Source organism: Pygocentrus nattereri, chromosome 11 (assembly GCF_015220715.1).
Source record: "Pygocentrus nattereri isolate fPygNat1 chromosome 11, fPygNat1.pri, whole genome shotgun sequence".
NCBI lineage: Eukaryota > Metazoa > Chordata > Actinopteri > Characiformes > Serrasalmidae > Pygocentrus > Pygocentrus nattereri.
Genome location: NC_051221.1, coordinates 29,142,560 through 29,159,039, shown reverse-complemented (window position 1 = coordinate 29,159,039; position 16,480 = coordinate 29,142,560). Strand labels below are relative to the sequence as shown.

General features: G+C 43.4%; 1 protein-coding gene across 5 annotated transcripts; it reads right to left on the bottom strand.

The window, feature by feature from the left end:
- Positions 1 to 962: 962 nt before the first annotated feature.
- On the bottom strand, positions 963 to 16,032 carry thoc5 (THO complex 5). 5 transcript variants are annotated; one of them, XM_017699398.2, is made up of 21 exons: positions 15,901 to 16,032; positions 14,584 to 14,681; positions 14,288 to 14,350; positions 13,897 to 14,040; positions 13,682 to 13,795; positions 13,131 to 13,228; positions 12,775 to 12,921; positions 11,551 to 11,665; positions 6,971 to 7,103; positions 6,784 to 6,861; positions 6,632 to 6,675; positions 6,411 to 6,510; positions 6,174 to 6,282; positions 5,921 to 6,022; positions 5,715 to 5,811; positions 4,229 to 4,340; positions 4,010 to 4,113; positions 1,954 to 2,041; positions 1,666 to 1,781; positions 1,293 to 1,486; positions 963 to 1,169 (listed from the first exon to the last, which is right to left on the bottom strand). In XM_017699398.2, exons 2-21 carry the CDS (start codon positions 14,677 to 14,679, stop codon positions 1,106 to 1,108), a joined length of 2,118 nt encoding a protein of 705 aa, XP_017554887.1. In that variant the 5' UTR covers positions 14,680 to 14,681; positions 15,901 to 16,032; the 3' UTR covers positions 963 to 1,105. The 5 variants fall into 5 exon arrangements, with proteins under 5 accessions (XP_017554887.1, XP_017554889.1, XP_017554888.1 ...); XM_017699400.2 differs by having other exon boundaries at positions 14,300 to 14,350; XM_017699399.2 differs by having other exon boundaries at positions 15,914 to 16,028.
- Between the last annotated feature and the right edge of the window lie 448 nt (positions 16,033 to 16,480).

The window sequence follows — 16,480 nt, the reverse complement described above, 5'->3', positions numbered from 1 at the left end:
ATCACATTAAACAGAACTCTAGGATTATACTTATTATTCTCGATCAGCAAGGCCAGATATGCTGAGCGAGCTTCAGTGAGAGCATTTCTATACTCTATAAGGCTGTCCTTATTTTAGGCTGTTTGAAAATCCCAGCTGGACACTCACCTGTTTACCATGAGTATTATTGAGGTGAAAGGATGTCCATTCACATACAACATGATTGATCACTTTTAGCATGACAAAAGGCTGAACTCTCAGAGCAGAGTAGCTTTGCAGACACTCCAGCATGCTTTGCTGTGATAGACCTGACAGTACATAATTCCAGGGATGACCACCAGACATCAAATTCAAGCTCCTTTTGTTTTGTTTTTTTTTGTCTATCAGCAGCACAATAACCATCTCAAATTTAACCTTCATGGTTCGTTTCCATTTTTTGACCAGCCACTGAAAATCCTACTTTCCCTTTTGATCCATTCCCAATGTCTACCATGCTTTGTCAACCATTTATTAAATAATTATTTCTGTCTAAACAACAATGCAGTCAGTCCAGTTATTGATTTTTTATTTTCCATTATCATTTTGCAGACACCGGTGCCTTGCTTATAAAAAATGCATATAGAAAGTAATAACAAAACTTCAAGCATTTGTTCTTGTTAGTCAAATACTCTGATGTGTGACAAACACTTATAAACAATTTTAACAAACAATAACAAACTGGTTATTAATGCACAAAATGAGCATTCTATACTCTTTTCTATAGCTGTTGTATAAGCAGACAAAAAAGGAGGGATGGCATGTTGAAGACTGCTGTCAACTTGGAGTTGAAGATGTCTTTCAAAAGCACAATAGGTTATATAGTGTAATGAAAGATCAACTTATTGGTCTATTGAGAGTTGATTAATCAGGATTGTGAAAGAGAAACTTGCTGGACTTGGCAGAACAAAACATGAACTGAAATAGCAATTCAGATCACAGACACATTGTTCATCAAAAACCAAGTGTTTTATTTCCTATTCTATACAATAACACTTATGTGTAATCTAACACTTCAAAAAATCTTTAAAAAGAGGGAAGGGAAAAAGAAAGCAGGAAGAGCAGGGGTTGTAAGAGGAGCTGTGCATGTTCAACGATGACTGAAAAAGCCCTGGGGGTGATTGTATTTAAAAGGCTTTAGACGATTTGGGCCCCTGAAAGTCAAGAAAGACAGGTGTCAGTTTGTATCTTGCAGGTGTGCATATTAAACAAAAATATAAGCATTTGTACAACAGAGATTCAGTGTCAACTCTGAATTTCAACTTATGTGTGTCTACCTTGCAGTGCGTAAGCACATCTTCTCCCTTGGGAATTCTCTTGGACCTTCAGAGCCATCAGACACTTGGCTTTCAGTCTCCAGATACACATCCAGACACATGCACAGACGCTGGATTTGATTGGTCAGGAGCTGCAGGCCGGGACGAGGCCCCTGGAGCTCAGACTTAAACACATTCACCTCACTTTCCATCGCCTGTGTGAACAACAACCAGTCAGAAAGACTGCACGTGCTATTTTTGTTAAAGAAAAAGGAATTCACACTGGGTCACAAGGACTTATTACTATAAACACTGAGGAACCAGGGGAAGATATGATATCTGTAAGACTGTAACAGGAAAAACTGCATGATGTGTGGGTTAATACTGTATTTACCCGCAGGTTATCATCCGTACGACCACTGCGCTCGCCTTTCCAAAGCAGTGACAGAGAGAAGAGGGGGGTGATTTCAGGATATCGAGGGTTTAACACCACTGCAGCCTGCAGACGAGCTGAGAGTCACAGAGAGACAAAAATCACCAATGTGCTTTTGTGCATCAGTAAAACACTAGTTGTATATCAGTAAAACAACAACTGTATACCATGTAAATCATGTTCTGTTCAGTTTAATTTGGTCCATTAACTTTTCATTCTGCAGCCCAGTGTAAAGTCTCAACTACTCACCTGTTCCTCTCTCCACAGTTGCCATGAAGAACAGGTCAGTCTCCTTCATCAGGCCTGCCTTTACCACATGTTGCACAAAGCTGAGCTCCTAAACACAAACACAGCATTTGGCATTTCATAGTCAGACTAATTATTCTATACATTTTAAAATATCTTTACAAATCTTTAACCTATTCCTCACATTGTACTTCCACACATCATTAAATTAATTAAAAATGGAATTAAACTGACTCAGTACTTCACAGAAGAACCATCGACATTAAAATGAGTAAACGAACCTGTGAATCTTGTAGTTAAAGCAACCATCTCATAAAAGTTTGACATTTCCTGATGGCCACCAGTTATTTCCACAGTCAAACAGTCATATTAGTTTTTTATATATATATATATATATATATATATATATATATATATATATATATATATATATATATATATATATATATATATATATATATATATATATATATATACACATACATACATACATACATACATACACACACACACACACACACACACAGCTCAAAAAAATAAAGGGAACACTTAAACAACACAATATAACTCCAAGTAAATCAAACTTCTGTGAAATCAAACTTTCCACTTAGGAAGCAACACTGATTGACAATCAATTTCACATGCTGTTGTGCAAATGGAATAGACAACAGGTGGAAATCATTGGCGATTAGGAGTCGCAATAAAGGAGTGGTTCTGCAGGTGGGGACCACAGACCACTTCTCAGTACCTTTCTGCTTTCTGGCTGATGTTTGTCACTTTTGAATGTTGGTGGTGCTTTTACACTCGTGGTAACTCGGAGACAGACTACAACCCACACAAGTGGCTCAGGTAGTGCAGCTCATCCAGGATGGCACATCAATGCGAGCTGTTGTAGAGTAATGTAGAGCCTGGAGGTGCTACCCGGAGACAGGCCAGACAGGCAACATCCTTCAGCATGACCGGTTTGGCAGTGGGTCAGTAATGGTGTGGGGTGGAATTTCTTTGGAGGGCCGCACAGCCCTCCATGTGCTCGCCAGAGGTAGCCTGACTGCCATTAGGTACCGAGATGAGAGCCTCAGACCCCTTGTGAGACCATATGCTGGTGCTGTTGGCCCTGGGTTCCTCCTAATGCAGGACAATGCTAGACCTCATGTGGCTGGAGTGTGTCAGCAGTTCCTGCAAGATGAAGGCATTGAAGCTATGGACTGGCCCGCCCGTTCCCCAGACCTGAATCCGATTGAGCACATCTGGGACATCATGTTTCGCTCCATCCACCAACGGCACGTTGCACCACAGACTGTCCAGGAGTTGGCGGATGCTTTAGTCCAGGTCTGGAAGGAGATCCCTCAGGAGACCATCCGCCACCTCATCAGGAGCATGCCCAGGCGTTGTAGGGAGGTCATACAGGCACGTGGAGGCCACACACAATACTGAGCCTCATTTTGACTTGTTTTAAGGACATTACATCAAAGTTGGATCAGCCTGTAGTGTGTTTTTCCACTTTAATTTTGTGTGTGTGACTCCAAATCCAGGCCTCCATTGAGTTAATAAATTTGATTTCCATTGATGATTTTTGTGTGATTTTGTTGTCAGCACATTCAACTTTGTACAGAACAAAGTATTCAATGAGAATATTTCATTCATTCAGATCTAGGATGTGTTATTTGAGTGTTCCCTTTATTTTTTTGAGCAGTGTATATATACACCTACCTCTCAGACACATTGTTACATGTCTGATTACAGATTTTGGCAAAAGCCCCATTTACAAAGTCTAAGCATCACTTCACCATGTTTTAGATTTGAGATAAGTTTATTTGGTAGCTTCATTCTCAAATTTAACACATTTTAAGCAATTCCTTCTATTTCGCTGACACATATGTTCCTCAGTAGCTTAACACTGCTGTCTAAACACAATTTCTGCACCACAGAGGCCAGACCATGTGCAAGATCACACTCAATATGATGAGGTGAATAATATTCAACCCCTTAATCTGTTTTCATTCTGTAAGACAATACCTAACCTCACAAACCTAAAAAGCTGCATTAAACAAATATGTACCATGAACTCCTGATAGCTCATCATGGTCCAGCGGGCCAGGCGAGACACCACTTTAGCAGGGAAGAGATGCTGGCACTCACTGGACACTGGAACTATGCTGTGCTCTACAACCAAAGAACACAACCATGAATAAAACATGTTCTGTGTTAAAAGCATTACTGAATGTGACTCCCATCCTAAGCATGTGGAAGGTATTAAGGAGTGTGTATTTGTACATACCTAGTGAGCTGAACTGTTTATGTAAGGCTAAGCGAGACTGTAGACGTCCCCTCAGCAACTTCATGGTGGCTTCCATATGACTGGCACTGAGAGAGCTCTGTGCCCCTTCAGTCTGCACCACAGTTTCAGAATAAATTAATTACAACATTTAGCACTTCACGTTAATAATTACAACTGCAGCACAAGAGATATAAAGATGATAATATCAGGTGGTAAAACTTTTATCAGCATTTGTGAATATTTTATAGACAAAATGTCTACAATTTTTAAAATGTTCTGATAATATGGTATAACATTAGGTGGTTGTGCCACTTTGGAACCCAAAATTAGTTACCATATAAACATATGACAGCAATATAGTAAGAACTGGTGAATTCAAACACAAAATAGCATCAAAGTTAGAATAACAAAAACATGAACAAAAATGTAGAAATGTATCCAAACCTAATCTTTAGCATGGGAAAACATGTTAGAACACAAAGTACCTTTTAAAATAGAAGATAAAATAAGTATTTGTTAACCTGTAATTAAGAGAAATCAAAACTCTCTCAACTATCTAGAATTATCTAAAATGCCACAATACTTTATTATTCAAGACTGAGTTTTAAGACTGTGTGTTTACAATTGAGAAGTGTGATAATTTAGAACTGGCTAATTTCTCGGTCAGTAAAATACCGTTTAACCAAAACTACTGGAGTATAAATTGTACGTTTACAACTATATTGGCCAATATTATAATTTATCAACATTTAAGAATTCAAAACAATATCTGATTATATTTGCCAATGTTATCAGTTGTCATTCAAGCCAATTAAAAACAATATCTGTATCACCAGTGTTTTTAATCAGACCCTAATTAAAACCAAATGCCAGACAGCATCTCACTGGGAAACTCAACTGATTTTCAGAAGCAAAGGACTACAACAATACAACTTGTCTTGAAAACAGAAGGTTAAAACACTTATTACATTATTTTAAAGCCACATTATGTAAGATTTGGGGGTTTTATATCTGGTGGAACTGTGTCTGCATGCAAAGTACAGAAGAACACATACTGCTGATCCATCCAAGCAGATGAATCTGATAATTGAGAGCAGGTTAAAAGAGTCTTCAAAAAGTCAAAACTTGGTGTGGATGTGTCTTCTGAGGACATAAGCGAAGTATCTACTACTGTCATCATATCTTCATCAGTATAATGCTGATTTTGTATTTGAGACCAAAACATCAGGCAGTATCTTCTTTGTGAGCAAAATGTAGGACATGGTTCCAAGAACTCCTGCAAAATCCAACTCAGCGCCTCCGAATTTTTTTTTTTAGGATTTACAAGGCAACTTGCAGCAAAACATGCCCACCGAAATTTAAAAGTGTTTTTTTTACCTCCTGGCTCAATGCTACTTTCAATTTTAACAAAAAGTCTTACATAATTTAGCTTTAATATATAAAAAAAAAGTCATGCTGAAATAACTGCATGACAACACACTCATACCTGTGGGGCGTCACCGAAAAACTGTAGCCCTCCGAGACTCTGCACCCAATTGTATGGATGTCCAAGTTCAGACACATAATCTGCAAAAGTTGTAATGCTACAAAACAAACAAGTCAGACAATCGTTAGCTACATATCCTGCCTACTAAAGGCTTTATTAGCATAATTCTATTTACCAATGTCCGCAGCTGTAGTGTGTTAACTTACCCCACTTTGTCAAACTGGTAGCGGTTTCCAGGGTTGGGGGTTTCCTGACCATGATCAGAGGCATACAAGCAGTTCAACAGTGACTCTGAGTTCAGCAGCTCCCTGTAGAGTAGGACCAGAGTCGAACAAAGTTTAAATATACCCAGGCAATAACTGGAGAAAAGTTGATTTCTTGTATTTGGCAGAGGTATTTCTAGTTTTAGTCGGAATTTATTTTATAGTCAAGAGAACATGGTATGATTCTGTAACTCACCCAGCGCTGATAGCCCCCGAGAGGTCAGCAGAGGTAGACACTTTAGCTTTCACAGTCAGGATGTTGAGGTTCATCAAGTAATAAAAGAACAAATGCAACACACTACCATCTACAGCAGACAGAGGGGGAGAAAGATCACGGTCAAGCCCATTAAGATTTACATGCATGACGCAAAATAAATAAAACTGAACTCCTTTTATTCTTAAAATCTGTCCTTTACACACAAAATTTGCACACCTTTGCACTTGAGGTCGATGCACAGAGAGAGAGGATGTCGTTTCAGCATCTCTTTGCGCTTATCATCTAGCTGAACACCAACTGTAGCTCGTCGTCGTTTCTAAACCAAAACCAGAGACAGGTCTGAACATTTCTACTATATTCACAACTTCAGTATTGTGAGATAGGCACAAAACAGTTTGGATACAGCACAGAAAGGAGGAAAAATGAAAGCAACTTACAGTGTTTTGTTGTTCCTCCTCTGCATCTGAATCACTCTCATCATCTGAGTGACAGACACACACAAGCAAAATAAAAATTATTTAATTAGAAACTAACATACACACACACACACACACACACACACACACACACACACACACACACACATTACCTTGTGAATCTTCAGGTGGTCTTGACAATGCCTTAGCTTCATCCACATCTCCACTGATAGACACAGTCAGATTCTTGTCTGTAATACAAATACACATTTCAAACATCATCATGTATTACAATCAAGCTATGCTAGTGAATTAAAATATACAAGTTGCTGTTTTCACACCACTCTTGTTGTATATTACCAAAAGCCTGTCCATAAGCATTGGCCTGCACAAATAGCACATAGAGAGGAGGAGGAAGGTGACGTGCAACTTCAGCCTGTTTCTGGACATGCTCAAACGGCATGGACAAATACTCCTGCACGGGCAGAGAGGCCTGTGAGCGAGAGAGAGCGAGAGAGAGCGAGAGAGAGATCTCATCAAACATCATAACTACTCAGAAGTTTAAAAACAGACAGCATTAATCAAAATTTCATACTATTCACTTATCACATTTTGTGATAAAAGAAGTCCTTTCCTATTGGAACAAAAATAGAAATTGGCGAGTTTACTGCCAGTATCTCTAAAATATGCCTGTCACAATTATTACACAATTGCCCAACCACAATTATTTAGGTAGCTTACTATTTTCCCCACAGTTGTTAGCTTTCTAAGTATCCATAGTTAAGGAGCTACACAGTCAGACAGGCCTGACTTTAACCCATGAAAAGGCCTGGGGCCAGTGGTCGACCCAAAGCTTTGCCACACACTTCTAGAACTTAAGAACAGCTCAACCATTTGCACAGAAGTCCCTGTAGTTACTGAATAATACACTTTATTATGTAATGTTATCCTCTCCATGGATCACCACCTTATCGTGGTGGAGAGGTTTGTGTGCTTGAAGGACCCTAGGAGCTATGTTGTCTGGAGCAAAAGCTCCTGGTAGGGTCTCCCATGGCAAACTGGTCCTAGGTGACAGGCCAGACAAAGTGTGATCCATAACCACCCCTATGAGGACAACAAAGCAGGATCAGGGTTACCGGGGCCCCACCCTGGAGCCAGGCCTGGGGGAGGGGCTCGCCAGCGAGCGTCTGGTGGCCGGGCATTCACTCATGGTGCCCGGCCGGGCCCAGCCCGAAGGAGCTACATGAGTCCCCCCTCCCATCGACCCACCACCGATGGGAGGGGCAGTAGTAGGGTGCGGTGCATTGTGGATCGGGCAGTGTCCGAAGGCGTGGGCCTTGGAGTTCTGATCCTCGGTTGCTGAAACTGGCTTTTGGAACTTGGAACGTTACCTCACTGGCGGGGAAGGAGCCCGAGTTGGTGCGCGAGGTCGAGAGATACCGGCTAGATATAGTCGGGCTCACCTCAACACACAGCTTGGGCTCTGGGTCCAATCTCCTTGAGAGGGGCTGGACTTTTTTCTTTTCTGGAGTTGCCCATGGTGAGAGGCGGCGGGCAGGTGTGGGCTTTCTCATAGCCCCTCGACTCGGCGCCTGTATGTTGGGGTTTTCCCCGGTGGACGAGAGGGTAGCTTCCCTACGCCTTCGGGTTGGGGAACGGGTCCTGACTGTTGTCTGTGCTTATGCACCGAACAGCAGTTCAGAATACCCAGCCTTCATAGAGTCCTTGGAAGGGGTGCTTGAAAGTGCTCCTCCTGGAGACTCGATTATCCTACTGGGGGACTTCAACGCTCACGTGGGCAACGACAGTAAGACCTGGAGGGGTGTGATTGGGAGGAATGGCCTCTCTGATCTGAACCCGAGTGGTGTTCAGTTTTTGGACTTCTGTGCAAACCACAGTTTGTCGAGAGATCGAGGTCGAGAGATACCGGCTAGATATAGTCGGGCTCACCTCAACACACAGCTTGGGCTCTGGGTCCAATCTCCTTGAGAGGGGCTGGACTTTTTTCTTTTCTGGAGTTGCCCATGGTGAGAGGCGGCGGGCAGGTGTGGGCTTTCTCATAGCCCCTCGACTCGGCGCCTGTATGTTGGGGTTTTCCCCGGTGGACGAGAGGGTAGCTTCCCTACGCCTTCGGGTTGGGGAACGGGTCCTGACTGTTGTCTGTGCTTATGCACCGAACAGCAGTTCAGAATACCCAGCCTTCATAGAGTCCTTGGAAGGGGTGCTTGAAAGTGCTCCTCCTGGAGACTCGATTGTCCTACTGGGGGACTTCAACGCTCACGTGGGCAACGACAGTAAGACCTGGAGGGGTGTGATTGGGAGGAATGGCCTCTCTGATCTGAACCCGAGTGGTGTTCAGTTTTTGGACTTCTGTGCAAACAGTTTGTCCATAACGAACACCATGTTTGAACACAAGGATGTCCATAAGTGCACATGGCACCAGGACACCCTAGGCCGCAGTTCAATGATTGACTTTGTAGTCGTGTCAGCGGACTTGCGGCCATGTGTACTGGACACTCGGGTAAAGAGAGGAGCTGAGCTGTCAACTGATCACCACCTGGTGGTGAGTTGGATCAGGTGGTGGGGGAAGATGCCAGTCAGACCAGGCAAACCCAAACGTATAGTGAGGGTTTGCTGGGAACGTCTGGCAGAAGAACCTGTCAGATTGATCTTCAACTCACACCTCCGTCAGAACTTTGACCAGATATCGGGGGAGGTGGGGGACATTGACTCAGAATGGGCCATGTTCCGCTCCTCCATTGTTGAAGCGGCTGACTGTAGCTGTGGTCGCAAGGTAGTTGGTGCCTGTCGGGGCGGTAATCCTCGAACCCGGTGGTGGACACCCCAGGTGAGAGATGCCGTCAAGCTGAAGAAGGAGTCCTACCGGACATGGTTGGCCTGTAGGACACCAGAGGCAGCTGGCAGGTATCGACAGGCCAAGCGATCTGCGGCTTCAGTCGTTGCCAAGGCAAAAACCCGGGTGTGGGAAGAGTTCGGTGAGGCCTTGGAAAGTGACTAAGTCGGCTCCGAAAAGATTCTGGCAAACCGTCAGGCGACTCAGAAGGGGAAAGCAGTGTGCCACTAGCACTGTATATAGTGGAGATGGTGTGCTGCTGACTTCGACTGAAGACGTCATTGGGCGGTGGAAGGAATACTTTGAGGACCTTCTCAATCCCACCAACACGTTCTCCAGTGAGGAGGCAGAGTCTGGGGACACGGGAATAGGCTTGTCCATTACTGAGGCTGAAGTCGCTAAGGTAGTTAAAAAGCTCCTTGGCGGCAGGGCTGCAGGGGTGGATGAGATCCGTCCCGAGTTCCTCAAGGCTCTGGATGTTGTGGGGCTGTCTTGGCTGACACGCCTTTTCAACATTGCGTGGACATCGGGGGTGGTGCCACTTGATTGGCAGACTGGGGTGGTGGTGCCTCTTTTTAAAAAGGGGGACCGGAGGGTGTGTTCCAACTACAGGGGAATCACACTCCTCAGCCTCCCTGGTAAGGTCTATGCAAGGGTACTGGAGAAGAGAGTCCGGCTTATAGTCGAACCTCGGATTCAGGAGGAGCAGTGCGGGTTCCGCCCTGGTCGTGGAACACTGGACCAACTCTTTTCCCTCTCCAGGATTCTCGAGGGTTCATGGGAGTTTGCCCAACCAGTCCACATGTGCTTTGTGGATTTGGAGAAGGCATTCGATTGTGTTACCCGGGGTATTCTGTGGGAGGTGCTTCGGGAGTACGGGGTACATGGCTCTTTGCTACGAGCCATTCAGGCCCTGTACAAACAAAGCAGGAGCTTGGTTCGCATGGCCGGCAGTAAGTCAGACTTTTTCCCAGTGAGAGTTGGACTCCGTCAGGGCTGCCCTTTGTCACCGATTCTATTCATAATTTTTATGGATAGAATTTCTAGGCGCAGTCAGGGGATGGAGGGTGTCCGGTTTGGTGACCTCAGGGTCACATCGCTGCTGTTTGCAGATGATGTGGTCCTATTGGGGACATCAGGCCATGAACTTCAGCTTTCACTGGATCGGTTTGCAGCCGAGTGTGAAGCGGCCGGGATGAGGATCAGTACCTCTAAATCCGAGGCCATGGTTCTCACGCGGGAAAGGGTGGAGAGCCCTCTCTGGGTCGGGGATGAGCTCTTGCCTCAAGTGGAGGAGTTTAAGTATCTCGGGGTCTTGTTCACGAGTGATGGTACAAGGGAGCGGGAGTTTGACAGGCGGATTGGTGCTGGGTCAGCAGTGATGCGGGCTCTTTACCGGTCTGTTGTGGTAAAGAAAGAGCTGAGCCATAAGGCAAGGCTCTCGATTTACTGGTCGATCTATGTTCCCACCCTCACCTATAGTCATGAGCTTTGGGTAATGACCGAAAGAACGAGATTGCGAATACAAGCGGCTGAAATGAGTTTCCTCCGCAGGGTGGCTGGACTCTCCCTTAGAGATAGGGTGAGAAGTTCGGTCATCCGGGAGGGACTCGGAGTAGAGCCGCTGCTTCTTCACGTCGAGAGGAGCCAGTTGAGGTGGTTCGGGCATCTTGTTAGGATGCCTCCTGGACGCCTCCCTTGGGAGGTGTCACAGGCAAGTCCACCGGGGAGGAGACCCCGGGGAAGACCCAGGACACGCTGGCGTGACTATATCGCCCAGCTGGCCTGGGAGCGCCTCGGAATCCCTCCCAGGGAGCTAGTGGAAGTGGCTGGGGAAAGGGAGGTCTGGGCTTCATTGCTCAGGATGCTGCCCCCGCGACCCGAATCCCGGAGAAGCGGAAGATGATGATGATGGATGGATTATGTAAACAGCCTAAGATTTTAAGGGGTTAACATGCAAGACAAAAATTTTACTCACAATACAATTCACCATTAATTTCATGACATGGCTACTCCAACAGCATAGTACAGTCACATCAAAACAAACTGACTGTGTAGCACAATGTATCATGTGTCTGTGCATTACCTGCATGATGGCCTGAAGGCCTGGCTGCAGGCTGCCGAGATACTCTTTCTTCAGCTCAATTCCTTTCAGAATTTTCTCCTTACTGCACAGTGAGCTCTTGTACTGCTCGGCCAACCTATATTTCAAAGCAGAGTCAGCAGCTACATTTTTAATATGAAGTCTTTTTCATGACAAAGGGCAGAAATGTGTATACATAGAATTGTGTGCATCTGTACCTATACTATATTTCCACACGTATTCGCTCACCTGGCTTCACAGGCATATGAAATTGAGTGAGATCCCATTCTTAATCCATAGGGTTTAATATGATGTTGGCCCACCCTTTGCAGCTTTAACAGCTTCTACTCTTCTGGGAAGGCATTCCACAAGGTTCAGGAGTGTGTTTATGGAAATTTTTGACCATTCTTCCAGAAGCGCATTTGTGAGGTCAGACGCTGATATTGGACAAGAAGGCTTGGCTTGCAGTCTCCGCTCTAATACATCCCAAAGATGTTCTATCGGATTGAGGTTAGGACTCTGTGCAGGCCAGTCAAGTTCTTCCACACCAAACTCGCTCATCCATGTCTTTATGGACCTTGCTTTGTGCACTAGTGTGCAGTGATGTTGGAAGGGGAAGGGGCCTCTCACAAAGTTGGGAGAAAATGTCCAAATCTCTTGGTCTGCTAAAGCATTAAGAGTTTCTTTCAATGGAACTAAGGGGCCGAGCCCAACTCCTGGAAAACAACCTCACACCATAATCCACCCTCCAACAAACTTTACATTTGGCACAATGCTGTCAGAAAAGTACCATTCTCCTGGCAACTGCAAAACCCAGAGTCGTCCATCAGATTGCCAGACAGAGAAGCGTGATTCATCATTCCAGTCTCCATTGCTCTAGAGTCCAGTGGCAGCACTTTACACCACTGCACCGCTTTGCAGTGCGCTTGGTGATGTAAGGCTTGGATGGGTCCTGAGAGCGACCCATTCTTTCACAAATGTTTGTGGAGGCAGTCAGCATGCCTAGGTGCTTGGTTTTATACACCTATGGCCATGGAAGTGATTGGAACTAAATTCAATGATTTGGATGAGTGAGTGAATACTTTTGGCAATATAATGTATGAGTGTATCTATACAATTGGGGTGGCCAATGTGATAACATCAAAAAAATACTTTTCCAAGCACACAGTGGATACTGTCAGTACTGGGGGTTCACAAAACAGTGTTTTTTCTACGTTTGTGTCTCACCTTTTTCTCTGCTCCAGTTCCCAGTCAAGGCGGGCCAGTGTGAGTTGGTGGGGATCTTCTTTGGTGAGATGAGGGCGAGAGATTTCAGCTGGAGCCTCCTTAAGAAACTCATCCACACTGACCAACTCAATCTCCTCATGCTGGGACCTGGAAACATACAAAGATATAGTTTACAACATGCACAAAATTAACAGCTTGAAATATTATTTTATTTACAGAAAGCACTTGTCAGCATGTTAATGTGCATTTAGCGCCGTCTGTGAAGTCTTGGAAAAAAACCTCATCACTCATTTTACACAAGGAAGTGATTTAAAATCATACTTCAACATGCTTGTACAGTGGACCTCTTCACTTACTTGAACTCAAGGCATTTGCCAATTTCTTTCTGAAGGTGCATGACTTCATAGAGAAGATTCTGAAGTTGTAGGTGCAACACATCCACTCTCTGCTTCGCCTGCAGAATCAGAGTGGTAGGGAGAACCGCATGTGAATACCATCGTATGAAAAAGCTGGTCAAATTACATGTTTTGCTGATTAGCTACGTGGAAATAAGTTCACACATTCCCCACAGAGAACAAGCTTCTGTCATTTTAATGTTTAATACACTATCTTTAATACACAATCACTGTTTATTTGCTCAGTTTAACACATTGGTTAAAAAAAAAACAATAATAAAATGTGGCCTGTGCAAAAGGTATGACACATTTTGTATTGTTTTATTTCATTCCAATATATATAAAAAAATACATTTTAAAATGTGTTCTTTGAAGCAGTTGTGTTAACTTATTTTCACTTAAAATATCAACAGAACATGACAGTTGGCTGGGGCATTCAAACTTTTGCATAAGCCTGCTCAATGGCCATAAACAAGAGAAGAAAAGGAGAGTGCGGTGTGTATTATGTGTACCTCATGTGTCTGATCCCGCCCTTTCTTCAGTCTCATGTGCGCCAGGCGATTCAGCTTCTTTAGGGTAACGAAATGAACACAGCCTTGCCTGCGTCTCTCCTCGACTTCCTCACTCTAAATGCAAAAACACAGACATCCAAATTCAAACTTTTAGCATCAACATTTTCTTCTTTAATTCACATGAGTTGGACTTGATTAAAGGAAAAAAATCTCACCCCTTCTTTAGCGCCATTGGCTTTAAGTTCTTGGATTTCAGCCATTAGTTTAGCCAGAGCTTCACAGGTGCTTTTATAGAGGACGTAATCCTGTTCAGGGTCTCTGCCCTCCAATTCCACCTCCTCATTATACACGCGCACATCCTAGTGAAGACATATGCTCAGAAATACATAGGAGTAGCATGCATTCACTCACACCCACTGTACAACCTGGTGAAAAACAACTCTGAACTAAAATATTCCTCAGATTGACTCCATTATGATGCAGGTAAGAAACCTAGCATAATAATCCCTGCCCTCACCCAAGTGTACACAGAAAGTGAGATGTGCATACAGATGTATGTGAGATTGATAAAAATTAGAGATAAAAGCAGAGAGACTTTTGCTGAACCTTATTCCTTACTGACAACAGCTTCCTCTGGCCGACAAGGGGGAGCCCAGCTGGAAATCTTGCCTACCAATACATTTCACATGAGTCCGCATCACAGCATCGTAACCACTTACTATTCATACTCATTGATTCCTGATTCCTTAAAACTAGCTTCTGTGGGATACAGTAAGTGTTCAAAGAGCACATACATTCACTCCTGCTAAGATCATTTGACCCTGATGGTCATGTAAAGACTTTTTCAGTATTGGGCTTTAAGACTTTGAGTGGCTAGTCTCTCCTAAACTGTGAGCACTGACCTGTTCCCCTTCTGCACGACCACGTTTATTTTCAGGGGTCCCACCATCACTCCGGATCACTTTTGCCTTGCGCTTTTTGAGAGTGTCAGAGGACATGGCTGGAAGCCAAAACACAAACGGACAGATTATGAGCAGCTGCAACAATGGGCGAGTAATACATTCAAAATACATTATTAGTGGTTTCATCTGCACATTTATTGGACTGTTACTAAATCTATAACAGTTTCAATAGAGCATCAAAGAATCAACAATCTATAACTGCACTGATATGAGCTAAAGATATCTGATATTTTCAACTGCATATCTACCAATGTTAATACATAAACATTCAGAAAACGTAGAAATTGGGAATAAATCAACCTGGATCAGCATTACAGACAGGCATCAGAACTATATTTATGGGCTACAGGTGCAGTAGAATTAATAAAACACAAAAAAAAAACATAAATATCAGTTTAACCTCTTTCTAATGCTGATCACTTTTTGAAATAAATCCTCTCCTGATTCCAAAACAGTTAATTTATAATTGTGTATCCCCATTCAAAACAGTATATCAAAATATCACTGTGGATGATCAGCCCCTCACTCTCATTTGTTCTCTTTTGTGGAAGCCACTCAGTTCATTGCTCAATCCATGCACATTTTCTAAAAACTGAACCTACACATAGGTTATATTTGTGTCTTTGTGACATGTTGACATTTTAGTTTGGTGGGTTGGAGGAAAGAGACTATTTACAGTTGTATAAATAGTCTCATCGTACTACTTACAGCTTAGCAGCACTGATTCATAAGATCCTGGTTTTACACAAGGAAACTTAATTTGTTGACTTCACTTCAATCATTAGCTGAAAGGTCAATGAACGTTAGTGTTGAGCTGGGGCAAAATCTCCGCAATATCAAGCATAACGCATAAAACACTGATCTCAAAACCGATAATCGTTTCAAACCCTATCATGTAAGCCCTTGCACCCCTAGTAAGGAGAAGACGTTAGGCTAACTTGGCTAACGTTAGCTAGGTCTGGTTTTGGCTGTATAAAGACAACGTTAAGCTATTTATTTAATACTAAAAGCCGAGCGTCTCTGCCGGTTTCGCTGCCTGTCCCGTGGTGTTTAGTCGGGTTTGTGGGTATATTCTCTAAAAGCATTATGAGCTATAAGCCAGCTGTTAGTGTGAGGTCTGTGTCGTTAGGTCGGACTCTATCAGAGCCGGCTAATGCTAACACACTGCAAACACACCGCCCTCTTAACCACACTCTGCAGAAGCGGCCATTTGGTCAACCTGGGTGGATAAAACTAAAGAAACACATCAAACCTCACCTTACACACACACCTGAGCCAGATATGATATTCAGACTCCTTTTCAGTTTACTATTTCAACAGCGAGGACCCAGGAACGACTAGCGAACTCAGACACTGCAGTCAGGACCGGGACTCTCTTTAAAATAAAAGTCCTCTGCAAGTCAAGTCAGAATTTACGGAAAAATTTACTCACATGAGGCTAAAACAGCTATACAAGTTAGCACTTATTCAGCATTTTAAAATCTCTTAACAGAACAGGCATATCACATGCAATTTCATCGGAAATCCATTATTTTTGGAAACACTGAAAATGGTAACGATTAGCTGCTGTTTTTAATCAGGAAGATGTGACAGTTGATATTCCAGTTATTTGCGCTGAGAGAATGGAAGACTTGGCTCGAGCTGATAAGGTTGTTTTTCTGCTTTGGTTGATCGATGTGAAATTGATGGGGGTTGGTTTGGGTGCTCCATTTTGCTACTTGTACATGTTGTATTACATTTTAAAAAATTGGACCGTCGTCATGTTGCAGGACACCCTCCAGGTTTCAGATAATTAAGTCAGGTGTAGTATGTAACGCTGCAGATAATTAAAGACAGT